General features: G+C 42.4%; 1 protein-coding gene across 3 annotated transcripts in view; it reads right to left on the reverse strand.

Moving 5' to 3' along the window:
* Window positions 1-272: 272 nt before the first annotated feature.
* LOC143482200 (NACHT, LRR and PYD domains-containing protein 12-like) overlaps window positions 273-22,165 on the reverse strand; it is a 36,652-nt gene continuing 14,759 nt past the window's right edge. The window contains exons 8-15 of one of the 3 annotated variants that reach the window (XM_076980488.1): window positions 20,380-20,556; window positions 20,028-20,204; window positions 15,736-15,912; window positions 5,928-6,104; window positions 5,442-5,618; window positions 5,055-5,231; window positions 3,399-3,575; window positions 273-2,519 (exon numbers count right to left, since the gene is read on the reverse strand). In XM_076980488.1, coding sequence (XP_076836603.1) covers window positions 2,513-2,519; window positions 3,399-3,575; window positions 5,055-5,231; window positions 5,442-5,618; window positions 5,928-6,104; window positions 15,736-15,912; window positions 20,028-20,204; window positions 20,380-20,556 — 1,246 coding nt within the window. In that variant the 3' untranslated portion in view covers window positions 273-2,512. Of the gene's footprint in view, window positions 2,520-3,398; window positions 3,576-5,054; window positions 5,232-5,441; window positions 5,619-5,927; window positions 6,105-12,957; window positions 13,100-15,735; window positions 15,913-20,027; window positions 20,205-20,379; window positions 20,557-22,165 lie in introns of those variants that run through there. The other 2 variants (XM_076980489.1, XM_076980490.1) reach the window with 2 other exon arrangements.

Consider the following 22,165-nt stretch of genomic DNA (forward strand, 5'->3'; position numbering starts at 1 on the left):
CACCCATCCAGACCCCAAGGGTGACGAAAAAGCCTGGAACTTATCAGGGTCTAAAAATATGAGTTAATGAAATGGATAATTCCAAATTTATGTCCAGCTGACTTTCTATACTGTATCAATGTAAAATAGCAAATTCAAACTGTAGGTATAAATTAATTACTTGCATTCAAGCAAATAATCTAATATGTTTTAACTACTAGAGTGAGTAAAATCACTTTAAATGAATGACAGCAGTGTTTTACTTTTTACAGTGTAGGTTTGTCCTTATTTTAATTTCCTTGATCCTTCTGTTCTCCCCCTCTGCCCCTAGTGAGTAATGTTTGGCTGTTCCTGGTTTTTTCCTTGATTATTTAGGTTTATATTCTCTCTAGTCCTTCCCTGTAAGTCTACAAGTCTTTTGTGTTTTACGTAATCACTGAATTTTAAGTTGCTGTATTTGCATTTCTGTTACGTCCAGCTGCGCCCTCCTCCCTGGTCCCGCCTAGTTTCCTCGTTTCTGTTGTTTCTCCTTGTCTGTCACGCCCCTGTCTTTAGTGCCCACACCTGAGTCTTGTCTCACTCCCCTGTTTCAGAGTATATAATCCCATCTGTTTCTGTCCTTCATGTCGGTCATTGTGAGTTTGTTTGTAAGTACTCCTTAGACTCCTTAGACCCCTAGTAGACCAGGGCCCTGGACACCCCATCAGACCTGGGAAATCTGCCACAGGAACACCCTAGTCACCCCAAACCTGGAGGGGTCTCCATCAAGAGATCCCACGCTGTCCTGGAGAGCCACCTCTCACCTCCTCCACACAACAGTACACACACCATGACATAACACAACACATATATAGGGGAGGGTCCCCTACCGGCTCCGGAGAACACCCTCATATCCCTGGTCAGGGCCTCCTAATGGAGCTACGCTCTCTGAGCCGCATTCCGGCACGGGACCCCATTGGGCCTCCCCCCAAAACACGTTTAAGGGGGAGGTGCATATGGGGAATTACATGAAATAAATCATGCAACACATTAAGACAAAACACATGCTAAGACAAAACAAACACAAAAAGACAAAACAAACAGGAGACCTGCATCGCAGTCGCCCGCTCTCAACCCTGTCGTCACACAAAGTGCTCACATATACACATATAAAAACACGGCGATGGGGGAGCAAACACGCGAGGTGCACGCAGTCTCTATCGAGGAGGTCCGTATTAGGGTCGCAAACTCTATTCACCGTCATGCTACACACACGCACGGCAGGATGAGTACAAGGCACACTCAGCTCCTTCTACATCCGAAGGGTGGCTGGTCATTCTGTGACGGGCAGGGAGTGCAAAATAAAATGGAAGCGATCACACCAAGTCTCAGGAAAAAAGTCTAGTTTAATGAAGAAAATGTGCAAACCAAAAACCTGTAACAAGATCCAAATGAAGGATACCAGCGGTCAACTGGTACAAAGACAAGACATATAGACAAACAAATGCCAGCCTTGCCCACCTGAGGGACAAAAACCAACAAGATAACTGCCGCTGTATACGAGGACGTCCAGCAGGGGGTCCGCCATACCGTGACAGTACAGCCCTTGACTCCTCGAGCATGTCTTTTTTTGTGTTTATTATGTTAAATTTTTATGTTTGTTCTCTTGTACTATTTGCTAATTTTATTTAAATAAACTCTACTTTGTATTTAGAAATTTAGTACAAGTGCATGTCTACATCAAAGATAAAAATAAAAAAAATGGAAGCTGCTGCAGTGGCTGAAATGTCCACAGGTGGCGCTATAGTGCTGGAGGAATCCTCAGGAGATGATGCAGAAACAGAAGCATCCTCAGGAGCTGCTGCTATACCTGCTCTATCCGATCTTACAACCTCCCTACATGGTTGATGGGATGAACTACATGTGATATGATGGTAACATGGTAATGGTAATATAAGGTAATTAAAATGTTATGTTTACATACTACTTATCAATTAATAAAATGATTCATGGAAACAATAAAGTATAAATTTTTCAGCATTTATGTGCAAATTTTTTTCCGCATGTTTTTAAAAAATTTATTTATTACGGGTTGGATGTCATGGCCGCTTTGCATGATAGGATGCTGTACACCATGAAGGTAGCTCTGTTCGTGTACTGGAACATTTTGAAGATGTACATCATCCGGGGATCTTTTGCGTACTGGAAATATTAATTTTGGTCATTTACTGCATATTGCATATACCAATCAGTATGTGAGTAGTGCATTAGTATGTAGTGCAGTAGTGTATTATGTAGTAGACTGTAGTAGTATGTAGTAAACTGTAGTAGTATGTAGTAGGCTGTTTTGAATAGAGCCCCAGCCTCTTCCTTTTGTCCAACCATACCAAATACGCACCGAACCATGATGTGAGTCGAACTGTGAAGTTTGTGTACTGTTACATCCCTAGTACAATCTTAAATATGTTTGTGTGTGTTCATTCATCATCTCCACTGTGAGAGAGACTCAGACCAGATCAGCAGATTCATATTTTTCAGGTGTGTGGTGTCCAGGTCAGATACTGTAAGAAAATGTCAACATGATCAGACATGAACACACAGTCGCCTACTAGACTGTACACAGGTAAGAGAAGTGTCTCCATGACATCATTACACATTCCCCACCCACACACAGACTCACAAAAGGTGGCACCTGCCCACTATGTTGAGTATGTTTGAAAGATTCTTATTGGTTTATATCAGTAATGTTAATCAGCCAATCAGCCTAAGAGTTTTGTATGAGATCACTGTAACCATCTAGTTCTCCAGTAACAGCTCATACTGTGGTTGTGTGTGTCCACATGACAAAACACATTTGGGCTTTATGTTACTACAGCTGTAGGTGAGATTGTATTTCAGTAAATTCTTAGTGTTGGATTTATTAAAGAACTGTATTTTTTTAGTAGGAGCTTGAGAAGCTCAAAGTAACCCAACCGTGACGACACGTAGGGCAGGGGGACGACGAGGCATTATAATTAAACACCCGACACAGACAATAGAAACAAGGTTATAACTAGATGACAGAACCAACAACAGTACATGAAGCAGGAATACAATAAACATAAGAATACATCAGGACATAAACAAATGGAGAAACAAAGGACTAAGGACTAAACTAAGGATGCTACAAAGGACTAGACTCAAAGAATGAAAGTGGTAATAAACACAATGAGAACAATAGATCTATAAGGGAGGAATATAAACCAAACTAAAAACACAAGGAATATAAACCAAACTAATTACACTGAACCAAACTAATTACACCGAAAAACCACAAACCAGCTGATATGACTAACAATGGGGGGGGCAAACAGAAGGAAAACCAAACGAAGACAAAACTAAGGGGGCACGAAAGCAATATACAGAGGTGGAGGGTGTAGCTAGAAATGACAGTAACTCACTCTAGTTTCTCCAGTGGACAGTGTGGATCCTCCAGTAAATCAGAGAGCTGCTTCACTCCTGTGTCTCCTGGTTTATTGTTGGTCAGATTCAGCTCTCTCAGGTGTGATGAGGGGTTTGACCTCAGAGCTGAACACAGAGCAGCACAGCCTTCCTCTGGAATACTGCATCGTTCCAACCTGTAGAGGGAAGGAGAAAAATTTATATTTTGAACATACACTATATTGCCAAAAATATTCACTCATCTTCCTTGATATATCATATATCATATCTTCCATATGAGTTTAAGTGACATCTCATTCCTAATCCATAGAGTTCAATATGACGTTGGTCCACCCTTTGCAGCTAGAACAGCTTCAACTCTTCTGGGAAGGCTGTCCACAAGGTTTAGGAGTGTGTTTATGGGGATTTTTGACCATTCTTCCATTTGTGAGGTCACATACTGATGTTGGACCAGAAGGCCTGGATCTCAATCTCCACTGTAATTCATCCCAAAGGTGAACTATTGGGTTGAGGTCAGGACTCTGTGCAGGTCTGTCAAGTTCATCCACACCAGACTGCCATCCATGTCTTTATGGACCTTGCTTCATCTTGGGAGAGGAAGAGGCCAGCTCCAAACAGTTCCCACAAAGTTGGGAGCATGGAATTGTCCAAAATATCTTGATTTCTATGCTGAGGCATTCAGAGTTCCTTTCACTGGAACTAAGGGGCCAAGCCCAGCTCCAGAAAAACAACCCCACACCATAATCCCCCCTCCACCAAACTTGGCACAATGCAGTCAAACAAGTACCATTCTCCTGGTAACCGCCAAGCCCAGACTCATCCATCATATTGCCAGATGGAGAAGCGTGATTCGTCACTCCAGAGAACACACCTCCACTGCTCTAGAGTCCAGCGGTGTCGTGCTTTACACCACTGCATCCGACGCTTTGCATTGCACTTGGTGATGTATGGCTTCGATGCAACTGGTTGACCATGGAGACCCACTCCATGAATTCCATGAGCTAATCTGAAAGCCATATGAAGTTAAGATGTCTGAATGATTGACTCTACAGAAATTTGGTGATTTCGTATTATGTGCTTCAGCATCTGCTGACCCCGCTCTGTCAGTTTACGTGTCCTACCGCTTGATGTCTGAGTTGCTGTCGTTCCAAACACGTCAATTTTCTTATAATACAGCTGACAGTTGACTGTGGAATATTTAGGAGCGAGGAAATTTCACAACTGAATTTGTTCCACATATGTCATCCTATCACAGTTCCACAATGGAATTCACTGAGCACCTGAAAGTGACCCATTCTTTCACAAATGTTTGTAAAAACAGACTGATTCTGATAATTTGGATGGGTGAGCAAATACTTTTGAGTATGTGTACCTGATTAATTGGTATAATGTGTGTGAGAGAGACATAACAATTATGTCTGGGTGTGTAGGAGGGAGAGTGAAAAAGCATGTGAAAGATTGATGTTTGCGGAATAGGAAAACTAAAAGAAACCAATACAGTCCCAGTGCTTTACAGTTATAGAGGTTGATATATTTATAGTGACAGAAATAAAAACAAAGAAATGTGTTAAAAAGATGCACTGTACATCTAAGAAATGAATGTTTCCAGTGTGTGTGTGTGTGTGTGTAAAAGACACCGTATCTCAGGAACTCACTCTAGTTTCTCCAGTGTACAGTGTGGATCCTCCAGTAGAGCAGAGAGCTGCTTCACTCCTGAGTCTCCTGGTTTATTGTGGTTCAGATTCAGCTCTCTCAGGTGTGATGACGGATTTGACCTCAGAGCTGAACAAAGAGCAGCACAGCCTTCCTCTGTAATACTGCAGCAAGACAGACTGTAGAGAGAAGTAGAAAAACTCCTCACACTTACAGATAAACACACACAATATATCTCTGTCACCAACATGTAAACATGCATATGCACACTAATATGCACACACAGGGTTGAGTATATGTCAGATTAATACATTGTGTGTGAGTGTGACAAAAAGATAAAACAAAACATGTATGTGTGTGTATAAAGAGACTGTAAATCAGTAACTCACTGTAATTTCTCCAGTGTACAGTGTGGATCCTCCAGTAGAGCAGAGAGCTGCTTCACTCCTGAGCCTCCTGGATTATTGTCATTCAGGTTCAGCTCTCTCAGTTGTGATGAGGGATTTGACCTCAGAGCTGAAGCCAGAGCAGCACAGCCTTCCTCTGTAATACTGCAGTTAGACAGACTGTAGAGAGAAGGAGAAAAACTCCTCACACTTACAGCTCAACACACACACAAATTGTCTCTTGCAAACACATGTACATACGTTTGCATGCATGCTTGTGCACACATACACACAATAACATTTATACATGCACACACACATGCACATGTTACAGGTATAGAGACAAACAGTCAAGGAAATAAGGAGAGCACATGCTTGTGTGTGAGAGAGATATTGACTGTGTGTGTGTGTGTGTGTGTGTGTGTGTGTGTGTGTGTGTGTGTGTGTGTGTGTGTGTGTGTGTAAAGACACAGAATGTCAGTAACTCACTCTAGTCTCTCTAGTTTACAGTGTGGATCCTCCAGTAGAGCAGAGAGTTGTTTCACTCCTGAGTCTCCTGGTTTATTGTAGTCCAGATTCAGCTCTCTCAGGTGTGATGAGGGATTTGACCTCAGAGCTGAACACAGAGCAGCACAGCCTTCCTCTGTAATACTGCAGTTAAACAACCTGCAGAGAAAAGGAGAAAAGCTCGTCACAATTGAGTATAATGAGTACACACACGATGTCTTTCCCAAACACATGTAAACACATGAACACTGAGCCGGAGTATGTGTATCTGATAGGGGTGTCACGATTCTCTAAATCCTCGATTCGATTGTATTTCCAATTTTAGGGTCACGATTTGATTCGATTCTCGATTTACAGCAGAGAGGCCTATGCCAGTTTGAGATTAGTCTATGGTCAGTCATTGGTTTGATTAATTAAATTTACAATATCTTATTTCAAAAGGTGGGTTTGATATAAGTAATACAAGTGATTTGTAATACACCACATTAGGCACTAACGGTCAAATATAAATAATTTAATTAAGATAAATGTAAATCTTGTTCTCAGTGGAAAACAACAAAAACAAACAAATAATAATAACAACAATGAGGTCACAGAGGGTACCTGCTATCTAGTGGCTTTTTTGGTAGCAGCAATGTGCACTATTAAAACAGCAATGTGCAACATACAATAAATAATTTAAAAAATACAGGAACAGTCATGTACAAAATAATAGAACAAACAGAGCCTTAACAAACTAAACTCTATCCTACAAAATTTCTTATAAAACAATTTCTTTAGTGTCTTCATACATGGAAGGCAACACTTTAGTTGTAAGATGCGACCTTTATACTTTCGCCAATGACTGTAGCGTGCGACTCCGCACACCTCGCGTGAATGGCAGAGGCGTTTATACTTGGCATGTCACATTCTTTGCAGTGGTTTCCGAAATGATATGTTGTAGTATAAAGAAACACTCCTCAAAAACAGGGGAAGGAACATTTACCTGACAAATTTTAATGTTGCATTTTGTTCCAGATTTGAAAATGCTGGAATTAGGCTAAAGTACTTGAAAATGCTTGAAATTGTAACTACTTCGTTTCACAACAAATAGCTGTCTGAACAGTTCTCTTGTATTACGTTAACAAATATGAGCCTCTTGTAATTCCAGGACGAAACATGAGAGAACGTGAAGACGTTAATATTGGGCGTTTTGAAAATAAACAACCATTAAATAATGTGATAAAAAAGTTAATAATTTCAAATCATTACGAGTATATGTATAAATATTTAACTTAATTAGGTTTAACGTGCTGGGAATTATTGAAATGGACCTTGAAAGTGACGTACAAGTGCTTTAATTCCACCTTGTAAAGGTGTATGAGCCCAGCAAACATGACTAGGTTCATTGCGCTGAGGCGCAGCACACACGAAGTTACAAAATTCGAGAGGTGCATGACCTCGCAAATCGCCAGCGCGTGAGGCCCTCGCGCACGGGCTGAGCCACCGCGATTATGTCATTTTTGGCGTGCGGACCCTCGCACCGCGTCAAGTATTAACCAGGCCTAAACCAGGCTTTACTTTGCGTAGTGTGGGTGCTTGCGTAGCTTAGAGGGAGGCATCGTCGATCCTCTATTTGACTTCGAGGCTCGAGATCGTTACATAATTTAGATCGTTTTTGATTAAATATCGAAATCGTGACACCCCTAGTATCTGAATAATCATTTTCTTGTTTGTGTGCATGTAACGTGTGATCCCTCCCCCTCCCGTCAATCATGGTCCTGTTGGGTTTGTTTTCTTTTCCATGTGCACTTTTATGTAGTTTCCACGCCTATGTTCAGTCCCTTGTTTTGTGTCATTAGTTTCACCTGTAAGTGATTAAGGGTTATCTGGGTTTGTATTTAGATGCCCGCTTTTGTTTCCTGAGTTGCTGGTGATTGTTTCTATGTATGTGTGTCTCGGCAGAGTTTCATGTTCAAGTCCTGTTTGTTCTTAGGTCAAGGATATTACGTTTAAATTCTGGTGGTGTTCCTTGGTCATTCCTTGGAGTGTTACTTTCAGTCTTTGTACGTAAGTGTTATGTTGTGCTTTCCTCGTGATTCATGTTTTAGTTCTCTGGTGTTTTCCTTTTCTTGTCCCAGTTTATTAGTGGAAATGTAATGCCGTCTTTAAGTCATGTTCCTTGGTTAGTCATGCGTGTTTTCGTAGTTATAAGTCGTAGGATCTATGTTGTTATCTGTCGCAGTGTTTTGTGTTGAAGTCATTCCAGAGTGTCATACTTGGTTTTGTTTTGTTGGTTTCCTTTAACTGAAGGTAGAAGTGTATTTAGTGTTTAGCAGTTCTTTGTCTAGTGAGTTTGAGTTGTGTCTTTATGTGTTGTGCTGCCCCCAGGGCTTTTTCCCTAAATAACAATTCTTATTGGTTTAAATGGAGAATGTAAAATGTTAGGTTATGTATTTTACATTCAAATAATAACAGTCGTGCGGAACGTTCTGATCTCGCGACCACATTGAAATAATGACGGTCGGTTTTTCTGGTGTGCGCAAGTAGCGGTATGCGAGCATAATCCGATATTATTTATGCTGAATTGTCAGGCAGGAATGTCGTAAGTGTTACTAATGTTTAATACAGATAAGTTTTGTTTATGTAAATGTTTATCTTGGTAAAATGTGAATTTTATTTAGCTCGATGCTTTTGCGTTACATATGTAACCGTCTATGTTGAGACTGGTTTTATTTTCTGACATTACAGTTTTCACCACATCTTATGAAGGCAAGTAAAAGCTGCAACTAAACTCCAGGGTCTTCATTTGTGGTTTATCTTGGTGTCACCAACAACCTTGTTGAAAACACTACAGTGAAAAGACATCAATCTACCATTCAGCACGGTCAAAAATGGCAGCCAGTAACAAGTCTGCACGCAGTTTCAAGACCAGCCACTCATCTGGATCAGCACTAAGCGCTGTCCATGCGCCAGCTAAAGCGGAGGCTGCTAAGGTGAGAGCATCTTATGCAAGCAAAGAAGCACAATTGAAAGTTGAAAAAGCACAAAGTGAATTGGACAAGGCTAAAATAGATGCCGAATTGGAAGTGCTAACGTTACAAAGGGAAGCCGATGCTGCCTTAGCCGAGGCAGAAGTGTTAGAAGATGCTGAGGAAATACAAGAGGGGCCTGAGAGCAGAAAATCTCAATCAGAAAAGGTCAAATTAGAACGTACAAGAGAATATGTACAATCTCAAATGGACACTAACCAATCTGTACGTCCTCAAGATGTAATTAACACCTCTCGCCCAGAAGTAAGTTTAAATAACACATTAATAACGCGGTATCCCCCCGATGACCACATTTTAGAGACATCACCTCATAGCTTTGAGAGAAAGTTTACTAAGGACGATGTTGCTGCCTTAAGCGGTCATAACATGGAGAGTCAGCCCAGAGATGGAACAAAACCAAAATTAGGAAAACCAACTTCATCCCTCGACCCATTTAGCTCACCATTCATGCCTCATTATGCCACTCCAGTTAACATCCCAAATCCAGCAGAGCCTTTCGCCCAATACATGGCACGCCGAGAATTAATCACCTCAGGCCTCTACCAATTCGATGATAGGCCAGAGAACTACAGAGCATGGTACTCTTCATTTGTGGGTGCTACAGCTGAGGTGCCTCTCAGTCCTATTCAAGAGCTAGATTTAATGACAAAATGGTTAGGGAAGGAGTCAAGCGATCAGGTGAAACGCATACGTTCAGTACATGTGAACAACCCCACATTAGCTTTACGCAAAGCTTGGGAGAGGTTAATTGAATGCTATGCAGCACCTGAAATAATTGAAAAATCACTTTTCCAACGACTAGACAGTTTCCCAAGAATAACAGTCAAAGATCATGTCAAGCTGCGTGAACTAGGAGATCTACTACAAGAGATTCAGGGTGCCAAGGAAGACGGTTATCTCCCTGGCCTGTGGTACCTAGATACTTCTCGTGGAATTAGCCCAATTGTAGATAAACTCCCATATGGACTCCAGGAAAGGTGGGTGTCGTATGGCTCTCAGTATAAAGAGGAAAATCAATTCGATTATTTTTGCAAATTCATATGCAAAGAAGCAAAGAAACGTAATGATCCGAGTTTCAATCAACTAAATAGCCAAACACACTCAAAGTTAGAAAAACCCTACGCAAACAACTTTAACCCTCGTAAACCGATCTGCATACACAAAACCAACATTTCACACCTCAGCAGGGACTTCGACAAGAACTGCCCGCTACACAATAAGCCACACCCACTCAAAAAATGCAGAACATTTAGGAACAAACCACTGGACGAAAGGAAGGCCTTCCTCAAAGAGAAAGGAATCTGTGTCAAATGCTGCCTTTACATTTACATTTATGGCATTTGGCAGACGCCCTTATCCAGAGCGACTTACATTTTTATCTCATTTTTATACAAGTGAGCAATTGAGGGTTAGGTGCCTTGCTCAGGGGCACCTCAGTCATGGCCTCAGGTCTGGGGATCGAACCCACGACCCTCCGGTCACAAGACCAGTTCCCTAACCACCAGGCCATGACTGCCTTTCAGACACTCATCTTGCCAAGGACTGTAAACATACAGTAAAATGCTCTGAATGTAGCAGCACAAGGCACGACACGGTTGTGCATCCTGGGCCTCCTCCACAGATCAACAAGTCTCTTCTACCAGCACAAGAGAATGGCGGGGAGGGAGAAATCAGTCCCGACACAGTCAATGTCACATCGAGCTGCACAGACGTGTGTGGTCCAGGTCAGTGGAGTCGCTCATGTTCTAAGATATGTCTCACAAGGGTATATCCTAAAGGTTGCAAAGACAAGGCAGTCAAAGCTTATGTAATACTAGACGATCAGAGTAATCGTTCCCTAGCCAAACCTGAATTCTTTGAAATTTTTGATGTCAAAAATGAACCTTTCTCCTACAACCTTAGAACATGCTCCGGAATAGTAGAAACAAGTGGAAAAATGGCTGAAGGTTTTCAGATTGAGTCACTAGATGGGTCAGCAGTCATCCCTCTACCCCCGCTTATCGAGTGTCAGGACATTCCCAACAATAGGAGTGAAATCCCAACCCCTAGCGCAGTGCTACACCAGCCGCACCTCCAGTACATAGCAAAGTACATCCCAGAGTTAGACCCAAAGGCTGAAATACTCCTGCTACTAGGGCGAGATGTTTTACAAGCACACAAAGTTAGGCAGAGAGTCAATGGCCCTCATAACGCACCTTTTGCTCAACGTTTAGATCTGGGTTGGGTCGTAGTTGGGAGGTCTGTCTGGGTAGTGTTCATAAGCCGACAGTCAGCACACTCAAGACAATCATTCTGGAAAATGGCCGCCCTACGGTGTTCGGACCATGTGACAGCCTTCTGCAACTCAAGGAGATGCCACATGCAAATAGGCCAGGGAAAGTACCTGAACAAACTCTGGGGCAAACAGTTTTTAACCGGACGAGAGACGACAATAAACCAGCTCTCTCAATACAGGACACTCTCTTCCTAAAAATAATGGACAATGCTATGTACAGGGATGAGGACAACAGCTGGGTTGCCCCACTTCCTTTTAAACAACCCCGCCAGCAGCTGCCTAACAATAGAGAGCAGGCGGTCACTAGATTTACATCCTTAAAACGGAGCTTAAATAGGAAACCTCACATGAAGGAACAATATGTGGCATTCATGGACAGCATTTTCTCCAATGGTCATGCTGAAGTGGCACCCCCGCTAAAACAGGGAGAGGAGTGTTGGTTTCTTCCAACCTTTGGGGTTTATCACCCACAAAAGTGCAATCAGATCAGGGTTGTTTTTGATTCCAGTGCCCAGTACTGTGGTGTCTCACTTAACAATGTTCTCCTTACTGGTCCGGACTTAAATAACACACTTATCGGAGTTCTTCTCCGTTTCCGAAAAGAGAGCGTTGCGATCATGGCAGACATCCAACGAATGTTTTACTGTTTTAAAGTGTGTGAGGATCACCGTAACTTCCTCCGTTTTCTGTGGCACAAAGACAATGATGTCAACAAGGAAATTATTGACTATCGCATGAAAGTGCATGTATTTGGCAACTCACCATCACCTGCTGTTGCTGTTTACGGACTTTGCAAAGCCATCAGAGCAGGCGAAAAGGACTTTGGTGCTGATACAGTCGAGTTTGTGGAGAAGCACTTTTATGTGGACGATGGTTTGATCTCTGTGCCATCTCATGAGGAGGCTATAGACTTGCTAAAAAGAACCCAATCCTCACTCGCCGAATCCAATCTGCGCCTGCACAAGTTTGCTTCTAACTCGCAGGCAGTCATGCAGGCCTTTTGCCCTGAAGATTGCGCACTACTTGTCAAAGACTTAGACTTAAGTGGTGAAGAAACACAATCTCAGCGAAGCCTTGGCCTCATTTGGGAAACAACAAAGGACGCTTCACTTACTCAGTAGCCATCACAAACAAACCATTCACTCGGCGTGGCATACTGTCTTCCGTCAACAGTGTCTTTGATCCTCTAGGCCTCCTGGCACCTGTCACAATTCAAGGAAGAGCTCTACTTAGAGAGCTCACTTCAGGATGTTCTGATTGGGATGCACCCCTTCCGGAAGACAAGCAAATCAAATGGGATGTGTGGAGAAATTCTCTTCAGGACCTAAAAGGGCTACATGTTCCCAGAACCTACACTTCTACCTCACTCAGTCAAGCAATACACAAAGAATTCTATATATTCTCAGATGCGTCAACTAAAGCGGTAGGAGCTGTAGCCTACCTAAAAGCAATTCAAAGTGATGGTAAAGTTGAGGTTGGATTCATAATGGGCAAAGCGAAGCTGGCTCCCCTGTCAGAACCCACTATACCAAGGCTTGAGCTATGCGCAGCCGTCTTGGCAGTAGAAATGGCTGATCTCATCCAGGATGAGTTGGACTTGCATTGCGATGCAGTGCACTTTTATACAGACAGTAAAGTAGTACTAGGCTACATCTGTAATGAGTCAAAAAGATTCTACACATACGTCCACAACAGGGTACAGCGCATTCGCCAGTCCTCAAAGCCAGAACAGTGGCACTATGTGCGCACTGAGGAAAACCCAGCCGACCATGCGTCAAGGTCATTGTCAGCAGCTCAGCTAGAGAAGTCTTCATGGTTCGTAGGACCATCCTTCCTCCACCATCCTCCTGCAGAGGTAAGACAAGTAAGCGGAACATTCGAGTTAATTGATCCAGACAAAGATTCAGAAATTAGGCCACAAGTTAGAACGTATGCCACTCATCACCAAGTACTCACCGGTAAACGCTTTGAGCGCTTTTCTACCTTCAAGTCCTTAGTCAGAGCAATAGCAAATCTTATCCACATCGCAAAATCCTTCAATGGCACTAATCCAAACAATGAATGCAAAGGCTGGCACAAATGTCACTTACCTCGTATGTTAGAGGAAATGGCTCAAGCAAGAAACCTCATCCTTAAAGAAGCTCAAAGGGTCTACTTTGAAAAAGAACTTTGCGCCCTTAATGCAGGCAAACCGATCCCAAAACAGAGTCCCCTACAAAGGCTCAGCCCAGTCCTGCAGGACGGTTTAATTTCCATTGGAGGCCAACTCAAACATTCTGAAATTGAGAGCTTTGAAAAGAGCCCAGTCATTCTCCCCAAAGACAGTCACATCTCTCTTCTGCTCACTCGTCATCACCACGAGCTAGTGAAGCACCAAGGCCGTCATTTGACAGAAGGAGGAGTCAGGGCTGCTGGATTATGGCTCATTGGAGGCAAAAGACTAATCAGCTCGATGATCCACAAATGCATAATCTGTCGCAAACTTGTCGAAAACAAGAGCAACAACAAATGGCTGATTTACCACCTGAGCGTCTCAAAACTTGTTCTCCTTTCTCCTATGTTGGCCTTGACATTTTTGGGCCTTGGACAGTAACAACCAGACGCACCAGAGGTGGACAAGCTGAAAGTAAGCGGTGGGCCATTATGTTTACCTGCATGAGTTCCAGAGCTGTGCACATCGAAGTGATTGAATCTCTTGACACATCCCGTTGTGTAAATGCCCTCCGCCGTTTCTTTGCACTAAGAGGTCCTGCAAAATTATTCGTATCCGATCGTGGCACTAACTTTATTGGAGCTTCAAAGGAATTAGGAATGGACAAATCAATGCAAAGATACTTGACAGATGAGGGTTGCAGCTGGAAATTCAATCCGCCACATGCCTACCACATGGGAGGCTCTTGGGAGTGCATGATCGGTGTCGCTCGTAGAATCTTGGATTCTATGCTACTACAAAGTAAGGTACAGTTGACTCACGAAGTGTTATGCACGCTTATGGCCGAGATTACAGCCATCATAAATGCAAGGCCACTGCTTCCAGTGTCCTCAGATCCAGAGAACCCCTTTATTCTATCCCCATCAATGCTCCTGACACAGAAATCTGGCCTCTTGCCCCCACCTGGAGACTTCTTGGACAAGGACCTTTACACCAGGCAATGGAGACAGGTTCAGGCTCTAGCAAACCAGTTCTGGACACGCTGGAGGCGAGAGTATTTGCCTACATTACAGCAAAGGCAGAAATGGGTTGTATCTCGTAGAAACCTGCATGTTGATGACCTAGTTCTGCTTAAAGACAAGCAGGTTTCACGTAACAGCTGGCCCACGGCAAGGGTCACTGACACATTCCCAGGCAAGGACAATAGAGTAAGAAGGATCGAGGTAAAGGTATGGGATCAAGGCTGTGTAAAGACTTTTGTGCGACCAGTTACAGAAGTTATCCTTCTCATGCCAAAGGACTCTGCATAATGTTTAGAGTTACAGTATATCATGGCCTCTCAGAGGCCAGGCGGGGAGTGTGCTGCCCCCAGGGCTTTTTCCCTAAATAACAATTCTTATTGGTTTAAATGGAGAATGTAAAATGTTAGGTTATGTATTTTACATTCAAATAATAACAGTCGTGTGGAACGTTCTGATCTCGCGACCACATTGAAATAATAACGGTCGGTTTTTCTGGTGTGCGCAAGTAGCGGTATGCGAGCATAATCCGATATTATTCATGCTGAATTGTCAGGCAGGAATGTCGTAAGTGTTACTAATGTTTAATACAGATAAGTTTTGTTTATGTAAATGTTTATCTTGGTAAAATGTGAATTTTATTTAGCTCGATGCTTTTGCGTTACATATGTAACCGTCTATGTTGAGACTGGTTTTATTTTCTGACATTACAGTTTTCACCACATGTTATGAAGGCAAGTAAAAGCTGCAACTAAACTCCAGGGTCTTCATTTGTGGTTTATCTTGGTGTCACCAACAACCTTGTTGAAAACACTACATGTGTTATGTACATCTCTAGATTTGATCGGTTGTAACGAAAGTGTTGTTGTAATTCAAGTGTTGTTGTTGTTGTTGTTATTGTTGTTCGCTCTTTGTTCATTATGCCTCGTCGTGCTCATAAGTCTAAGTCTGATCTGTCAGTTGGTTGTTTGTCTCTTGTTCGCTCCTTCGAGAGCTCATGCATATTAAATGGTTTTTCTCCGCAACTGTGTCCGCCCCCTGCTCCCTCTGAGTTAGAGTCGTTACAGTACATCATAGTTTTTGTCAGAGAAAATGTAAGATATAGTTTGAAAATGTTTGAAAGATATAGTCAAAGGGTGTATTTCATACACAGTGAAATTTTATGCAATAGAAAAATCTGAGAGTTCATGTGAAACAAACCGAAGAAACAGATACAGATGTGCATGAGAGAGAGAGAGTGCGAGAGAGATGAATATTGACTCTGTGTGTATGTGTATTTCTGTATAAAAGAGTCAGTAAGTAAGTAACTCACTGTAGTGTCTCCAGTTTACAGTGTGAATCTTCCAGTAGAGCAGTGAGCTGCTTCACTCCTGAGCCTCCTGGTTTATTGTATTTCATATTCAGCTCTCTCAGGTGTGATGAGGGGTTTGACCTCAGAGCTGAACACAGAGCAGCACAGCCTTCCTCTGGAATACTGCAGTTATACAGACTGTTGAGAGAAGGAAAAAAACTCACATTTACAGATCAGAACAAACAAACGCAAAATGTCTCTTTCAGACAAATGTACACACATGTGCATGCATGCTTGCACGCACACACACCCACCAACAAATGCACACAATTTCTCTCAGACACACACATACTGTCTTTTCCACACCAATACACAGACACACACTCATAAATGGAACTGGACCACTCAACACCCCAAACACATTGAGAGGGTGTGTGAGTGAGAGACATATTTTGCACTTTTTACAGCACACATCACAACGCAACTTTACAAATGTCTAGGTCCAGATTCCTAATGTAACATTTCTGCTGCTGACTTGGGTGAAGAAGGACACAAACGCGTAGAGACCAGGGTTGTACTTGCAGTAGACTGTATATTTAATTTAGAACACAAAGACAGATGACCAATGGACAAACTCCTGATACGGTGACGAGACCGACGAGGCATTCTGGACAGACCACGTAACACTGGGATTACATCAACTCACTATTATACCTAGATATAACAATATTAAGACAAAACAGTGACAACTCTTAACGTGGTGACTTGATGAACGAGACAGTACATAACACATGTAACATGGGCAGTAACACTCTTTACGTGACGACCAGATCACCGAGGCATTTAAATAAACCACATAACATTATGGGCGGTAACAACTCTTTGAAATAACCACGTCAGTAATCTCTGATAATTTGCGAGTGGAAGGGAGAGCAGGGAGAGAACACCTGGATTTAGAAAAGACAAACGAAACTTTAAGTATCCAACAACACAGGGCTTTAACCACGTAACTCAAAATTAGAACACACGCGGACATGGGACCTTAATATAGAAACACTGACAGACAGGGAAATCAAAGGAACAAACACGGGAAACGACCAAACCTAACAGGGTTGCGAACTAGAAAGACAACGTTTCACCAAAGGCAATGACCAACCCCGAAGGAAACAGACACGCAATAACCATAACAACAAAACGTGTAATAATCAGAAACAGAACAGACTGATAAAGACTGAAACGAAGACTAGAGTGAACCCACTAAAATCTAGAGCGCTGACAGACGGGACTCGACAACCTGGAAACACGGAGGGCATGAAATAACGATTGCCAAGGACCGTATCCAAACTACGAATTTAAATATCCAAACAATTAGAGACAATATGGTACAGGTGAAAACCATAACACAAGGGGCTGAAACTAGGCGGTGCAAGAAACACTACAACTGACGAATAAACACAAGTAAATGAGTAACGCATTACACCTAATCAGCAAGCCGAAGGCAATGCTGACAAGGAAAAACTTCCTGGGTGGGTTTAAGGAAGAAACTTTAGGAGGACCAAGACTCAAGAGTGATCTGTCCTCCCCTGGGCAGCCAGACAGTAACCATCCCACACCAGGGCCCATAGACACCTCCCACAGAATATTTAGGATGCCGACCCCCACCTGCTTCATCACAGTATCACATCTGTAGGGATTGAGAGGATCCCAGTAAAATCTGATAGATCTGGGAGATTTTCAATAAACCCAGGTGCAGTGGGTGACGTGATCATTGTCTGGTGTGGAGTGGCCATAGTATGTTCTTTATGTCTGTATCATACATCAGCACTAAATCAAGTACTGTATATGTCCACCTTGTATATTCTCTTATACACTGAGTAAAACAAATCGATTGTAGCATAGAACTGAAGGCTGATCTCGAAGGGTCTTGGGCACTATTAAAGTGAATCTTAAAGTCACCAACAATAACTCGTAACAAATAAATCTGCAAACTCATTAATGAACTGTGAAGAGGGTCCTGGTGTCATGTAGATGCCAACAACTGAAAAGGGCTGGGTGGGCTTCTTTTTACTATCAGTGTTGTTTATGTTAATACAAAGATTTGAAATCATAACCATTTTCCTAATGTGTCATGTAACGTATTGACCAGGCAGAGAGGGATCCAACTGCGGAAGAACACCGCTTTTATTTAAATAAATCACGTGTACAGAAAACGGCAGGTGAATCACTAACACTAAGTTCAGTAGCAACAGCGTTTTCTTGGGGTGGTCGGGATGGTCCAGGGTCATAACAGGAGAGCAGAAGTCAGAAGGTACAGACGGACTGGGCAGGACACGAGGTCTGGGGAGTGAGCAAGGGTCAGAACACAGGAGATCAAGCAGGTAATAGAAACGCTCGGTACGTGGCATGAGTCGGCAATACTTTGTGACTAGGAAATGGAATGAAGGTGTGCAAGTATGGTAGAAAGGGGGCGTGGTGATGAGTGACAGGTGAGGCTGTTTCAGGGGAGATCAGGTGGCATTCCTTACATGTCATTATTAATAACTGCATTACTGCCTCTGAGACCAGTTAGACAAGGGCGGTGTACATAGCCATAGTCATAAGCACTGGCTTCATTTAATTCATTTAATGTTCTCCTTTGACCCAATCGAGTTACCGGTAATTAAATCCGTGATTAGTGATGATTTCACTTATGTGTCATGGTTTAATTGAATACTAATTAGGTTCTAAGATTTTTTTGGTGTCTGTATATTTCTCCTTAGCTCAGGGAGCACCTCGGCTGCTAGAATCTTTTCCAACAGGCTAGTGATTATTCTAAACATCTCAAAAGATAAAACCATCGCAAACGTCAGATGTAGATATGATGTTTTCGGTTGGTTATGACTATATGCAAACCAAAGGCTCCAAAAAACTAAGGAAGCAGTGTCTGTGAATGTATTGAAATTGAGAACTGTATGATGCTATGACTAATAAAACTCAAATTAGCTGATAATAGATGATAGTTGGATGATAGGACACTTAAACAGTAGCATTCAGGCTAAACATTTGAAAACAGACAGCAGCTTCAGGAGTGTCAGAGCATCAGCATATGTTGCCATATACAGAGATGTGTGTGCATGTGCATCGGATTAATATACTCTGATTAATATACTCTGATTAATATAGTCTGATATTATTCTCTTCCGGCTTTCATGAGAGGCGGTCTCTTGCTCCTGCACTCCTGGTTTTGACTTAGCTTCTCTGTCTCGTCTCAGAACCCTGATGCTGCTCTTCAAATTTTAAACAAAGAAGATGGAATTGATTAAGTGGTCTCTCAACGCAACTGATATTATTTTTTTCGACGAGGAGTCATGGACTGGGAGAACCCATGTGTCTGGACGGAACATTCTCATCTGGACTATGCCACGTTTCATGGGGGACGTGGCATAGTTTGTGTCCCGTGCTTCTCTCCCTGGTAGATGTTGAAAACGTGTATCTATTTGGAACTTTGATCACTGGGTTTCTGCTGATTGGATTAGGCGTTGCCCTGGTGTATCGGGAAATTATAAGAGTGGGGTCAGTTTGAACACCCACCAAAATTGCCCAATTTGATTGATGTGATGGGTAGAGCTGTCAAAACGCAGACTGTGACTGTCAGTAAAGCTTGAATTCGATGATGGAGGGCCTCACTGCTCTACGTGCGAAGTTGGATCAGTTGGGAGACCACTGACTTAAGAGGATTTTCATGTGCTCAAGGATGGGCTCCTTGCTAAATTCTGCATTCTTGTTTATCTACATTGGCACCCAAACAAAATTCTCCCAGAAGGTTGTTGTCTTGGTTACCTGTCAGAGATGGCTCTTGCCTTCCACCACAAACTTTTACACAAAAACTGTGCGCCAGGCCTCTGGCTCCCCCCTCTCTATCTGAATGAATCACGCCTCTCACTGCTTGACTGTCTGCGTTATCAATGCTTGTATGTGCTATGGGGATTTTTTGCGTGCACACAGACTGTTGTCCTGTTGTGAGAATAATCTCTGGTCATATGTTTTTGTCTCCTAGTGTTTATCTCTCTATGTTTCTCCCCCACCCTGCGGAGCTGGCGGCGTGTTTTAGATGCAGCGGCCGCTCTGGTCTCCTGTTACTTTAACACTGGACCCCAGGGAATGACATTTCGTACCTTGTACTTGTACAATGTATGACAATAAAGTCTTCTGAAGTCTCAAAAATTTGTGAGGGTAAAAAAAAACAATGTGTGAGAAAGATACAATGTGTTTAAGAGAGAGAGGAACATTTACAGTGTGTATATGTATTTCTGTGCAAAAGAGACACTACTCACTGTAGTTTCTCCAGTTTACAGTGTGGGTCCTCCAGTAGAGCAGAGAGCTGCTTCACTCCTGAGTCTCCTGGTTTATTGTGGTTCAGATACAGCTCTCTCAGGTGTGATGAGGGGTTTGACCTCAGAGCTGAACACAGAGCAGCACAGCCTTCCTCTGTAATACTGCAGCACTTCAACCTGCAGTGAGAAGGGTAAAAAAAATTTACAGCTCAGTACACACAAAGTACACACACAGTGTCTCTATGACACACATGCACAAAATGCATGCATGTGTGTCTGAGACAAAGACAATAGCAGGACATAACAGTTACGTCTGTGTATGCGTGCTTTTTATGAAGACAAAGTAACTCACTGTAGTTTCTCCAGTGTACAGTGTGGATCCTCCAGTAGAGCAGAGAGCTGCTTCACTCCTGAGTCTCCTGGTTTATTGTTGGTCAGATTCAGCTCCATCAATTGTGATGAGGAGTTTGACCTCAGAGCTGAAGACAGAGCAGCACAGCCTTCCTCTGTGATACTGCAGTCAGACAGACTGTAGAGAGAAGGAGAAAAACTCCTCACACTTACAGCTCAACACACACTCAAATATACACACATTTGCATGCATGCTTGTGCACACACACACAATAACACTTATACATGCACACACACACGTGTTACAGGTATAGAGACAAACTATCTCTAGTACGGACATGGAGATGCGCATACCTACACACAAATGCACAGTCTCTCTATCACACCTGTACATATGCTGTCTCTCCCATGCATAGATATACACATCCACAGATAATCTATTGTCTAGAGGAAGATGAGACACCCGACCCAACAACGCAGATGAGCTGAAGGTTCGTCAAAGCAACCTTGGCTTCCAGAACACCTCAACAGTGCCATCCCACATCACATTGATGCAGTAATTTGTGCAAAAGGAGCCCAAACCAAGCATTGAGTGAATATACTGTATATACTGTTCAGTAGACCAACATTTATGTATTAAAGTAATTTTCTGATTTGGTCTTATATAATATCCTAATTTTTCCTTGCCACTGTCGCCCCTGGCTTGCTCACTGGGGGCTAGGACTCGGCACTTGTAAAGCTGCTTTGTGACAACAACTGTTGTAAAAAGTGCTATATAAATAAAATTTGATTGATTGACAATTAAATTTTGCAATATAACCCTATACTGTACTCAGGATTAGTGGGCTATTTTAGCCACTATCTCTCTAGTGGCCAAAATGACCAGCGCGATTTTAGGGTTTTCATTCCTACTACGATCTGGCATTAATAACTGTTTTGTAAACATCATTAGTCACAATCTAAGCTTTTTCATGCAGCCCAATTGGCTAAAGAGAACACTAAATTATTCGACGGCAGATAGGGCAGGAAGAATATTTTATCTTTTATTGATAACAGCAGATGAAGCAGAGTCTCTCAATCAGGTGTTTCCCTTTTTACTAGCACTAGGAATCTCCTGTCTGCTATTTTAAGAACTCCAAAGACTCCCCACAAGAAAACAAAAGCATGCCAACTGGTTAAAATGAAAATAGACAAAACATGGTTTAGCTTTACTGCCGCTAATTCCACTCACTGTATCCTTGGGAACGAGTTTGATTGACAGAAAGGTCAGCAACAACCACTTCCTGTGTATTGAGCCTGCCCATATACTTTTAGTTTCGGTAAAATACACTAGGCCACTAGTAAAGTGACCTGTTAGTCTTCATGTAGAAACAGAATCAGAATTTAAGCAAGAGAAAAAAATTGTTAAAGGGACAATTAAAAAATATATATAAAATTATTTTTTAACCGTCTTGTACAAGTACACACACAGGCAGTCACATACAGGCACAGTCTCAGTCATCAGACTGTACAAAATCAAGTGAATGGAGTGTACATACATATACACACACACACTTTAAATAGTTTGACTTTTAAGTAGTGAGCATAAGAGTTTTAAGAGCTTTAAAGTGTCTCATCATAAGTGTGTGATAGGTTGTTGTGGTGTGTTTGGTGGGCCCTGTCTGTAGTCTTAGGAAAAGCAGCACAAAGACACTTAGGACATATTTTAGGATTAATGAGTCGGTCAGCAAGCACAAATAACAATTACTAGAGTACAGGATATTTTAGTTACAAAGGAGTCCAGGAAA

This window comes from Brachyhypopomus gauderio, chromosome 18 (assembly GCF_052324685.1).
Source record: "Brachyhypopomus gauderio isolate BG-103 chromosome 18, BGAUD_0.2, whole genome shotgun sequence".
Lineage (NCBI taxonomy): Eukaryota > Metazoa > Chordata > Actinopteri > Gymnotiformes > Hypopomidae > Brachyhypopomus > Brachyhypopomus gauderio.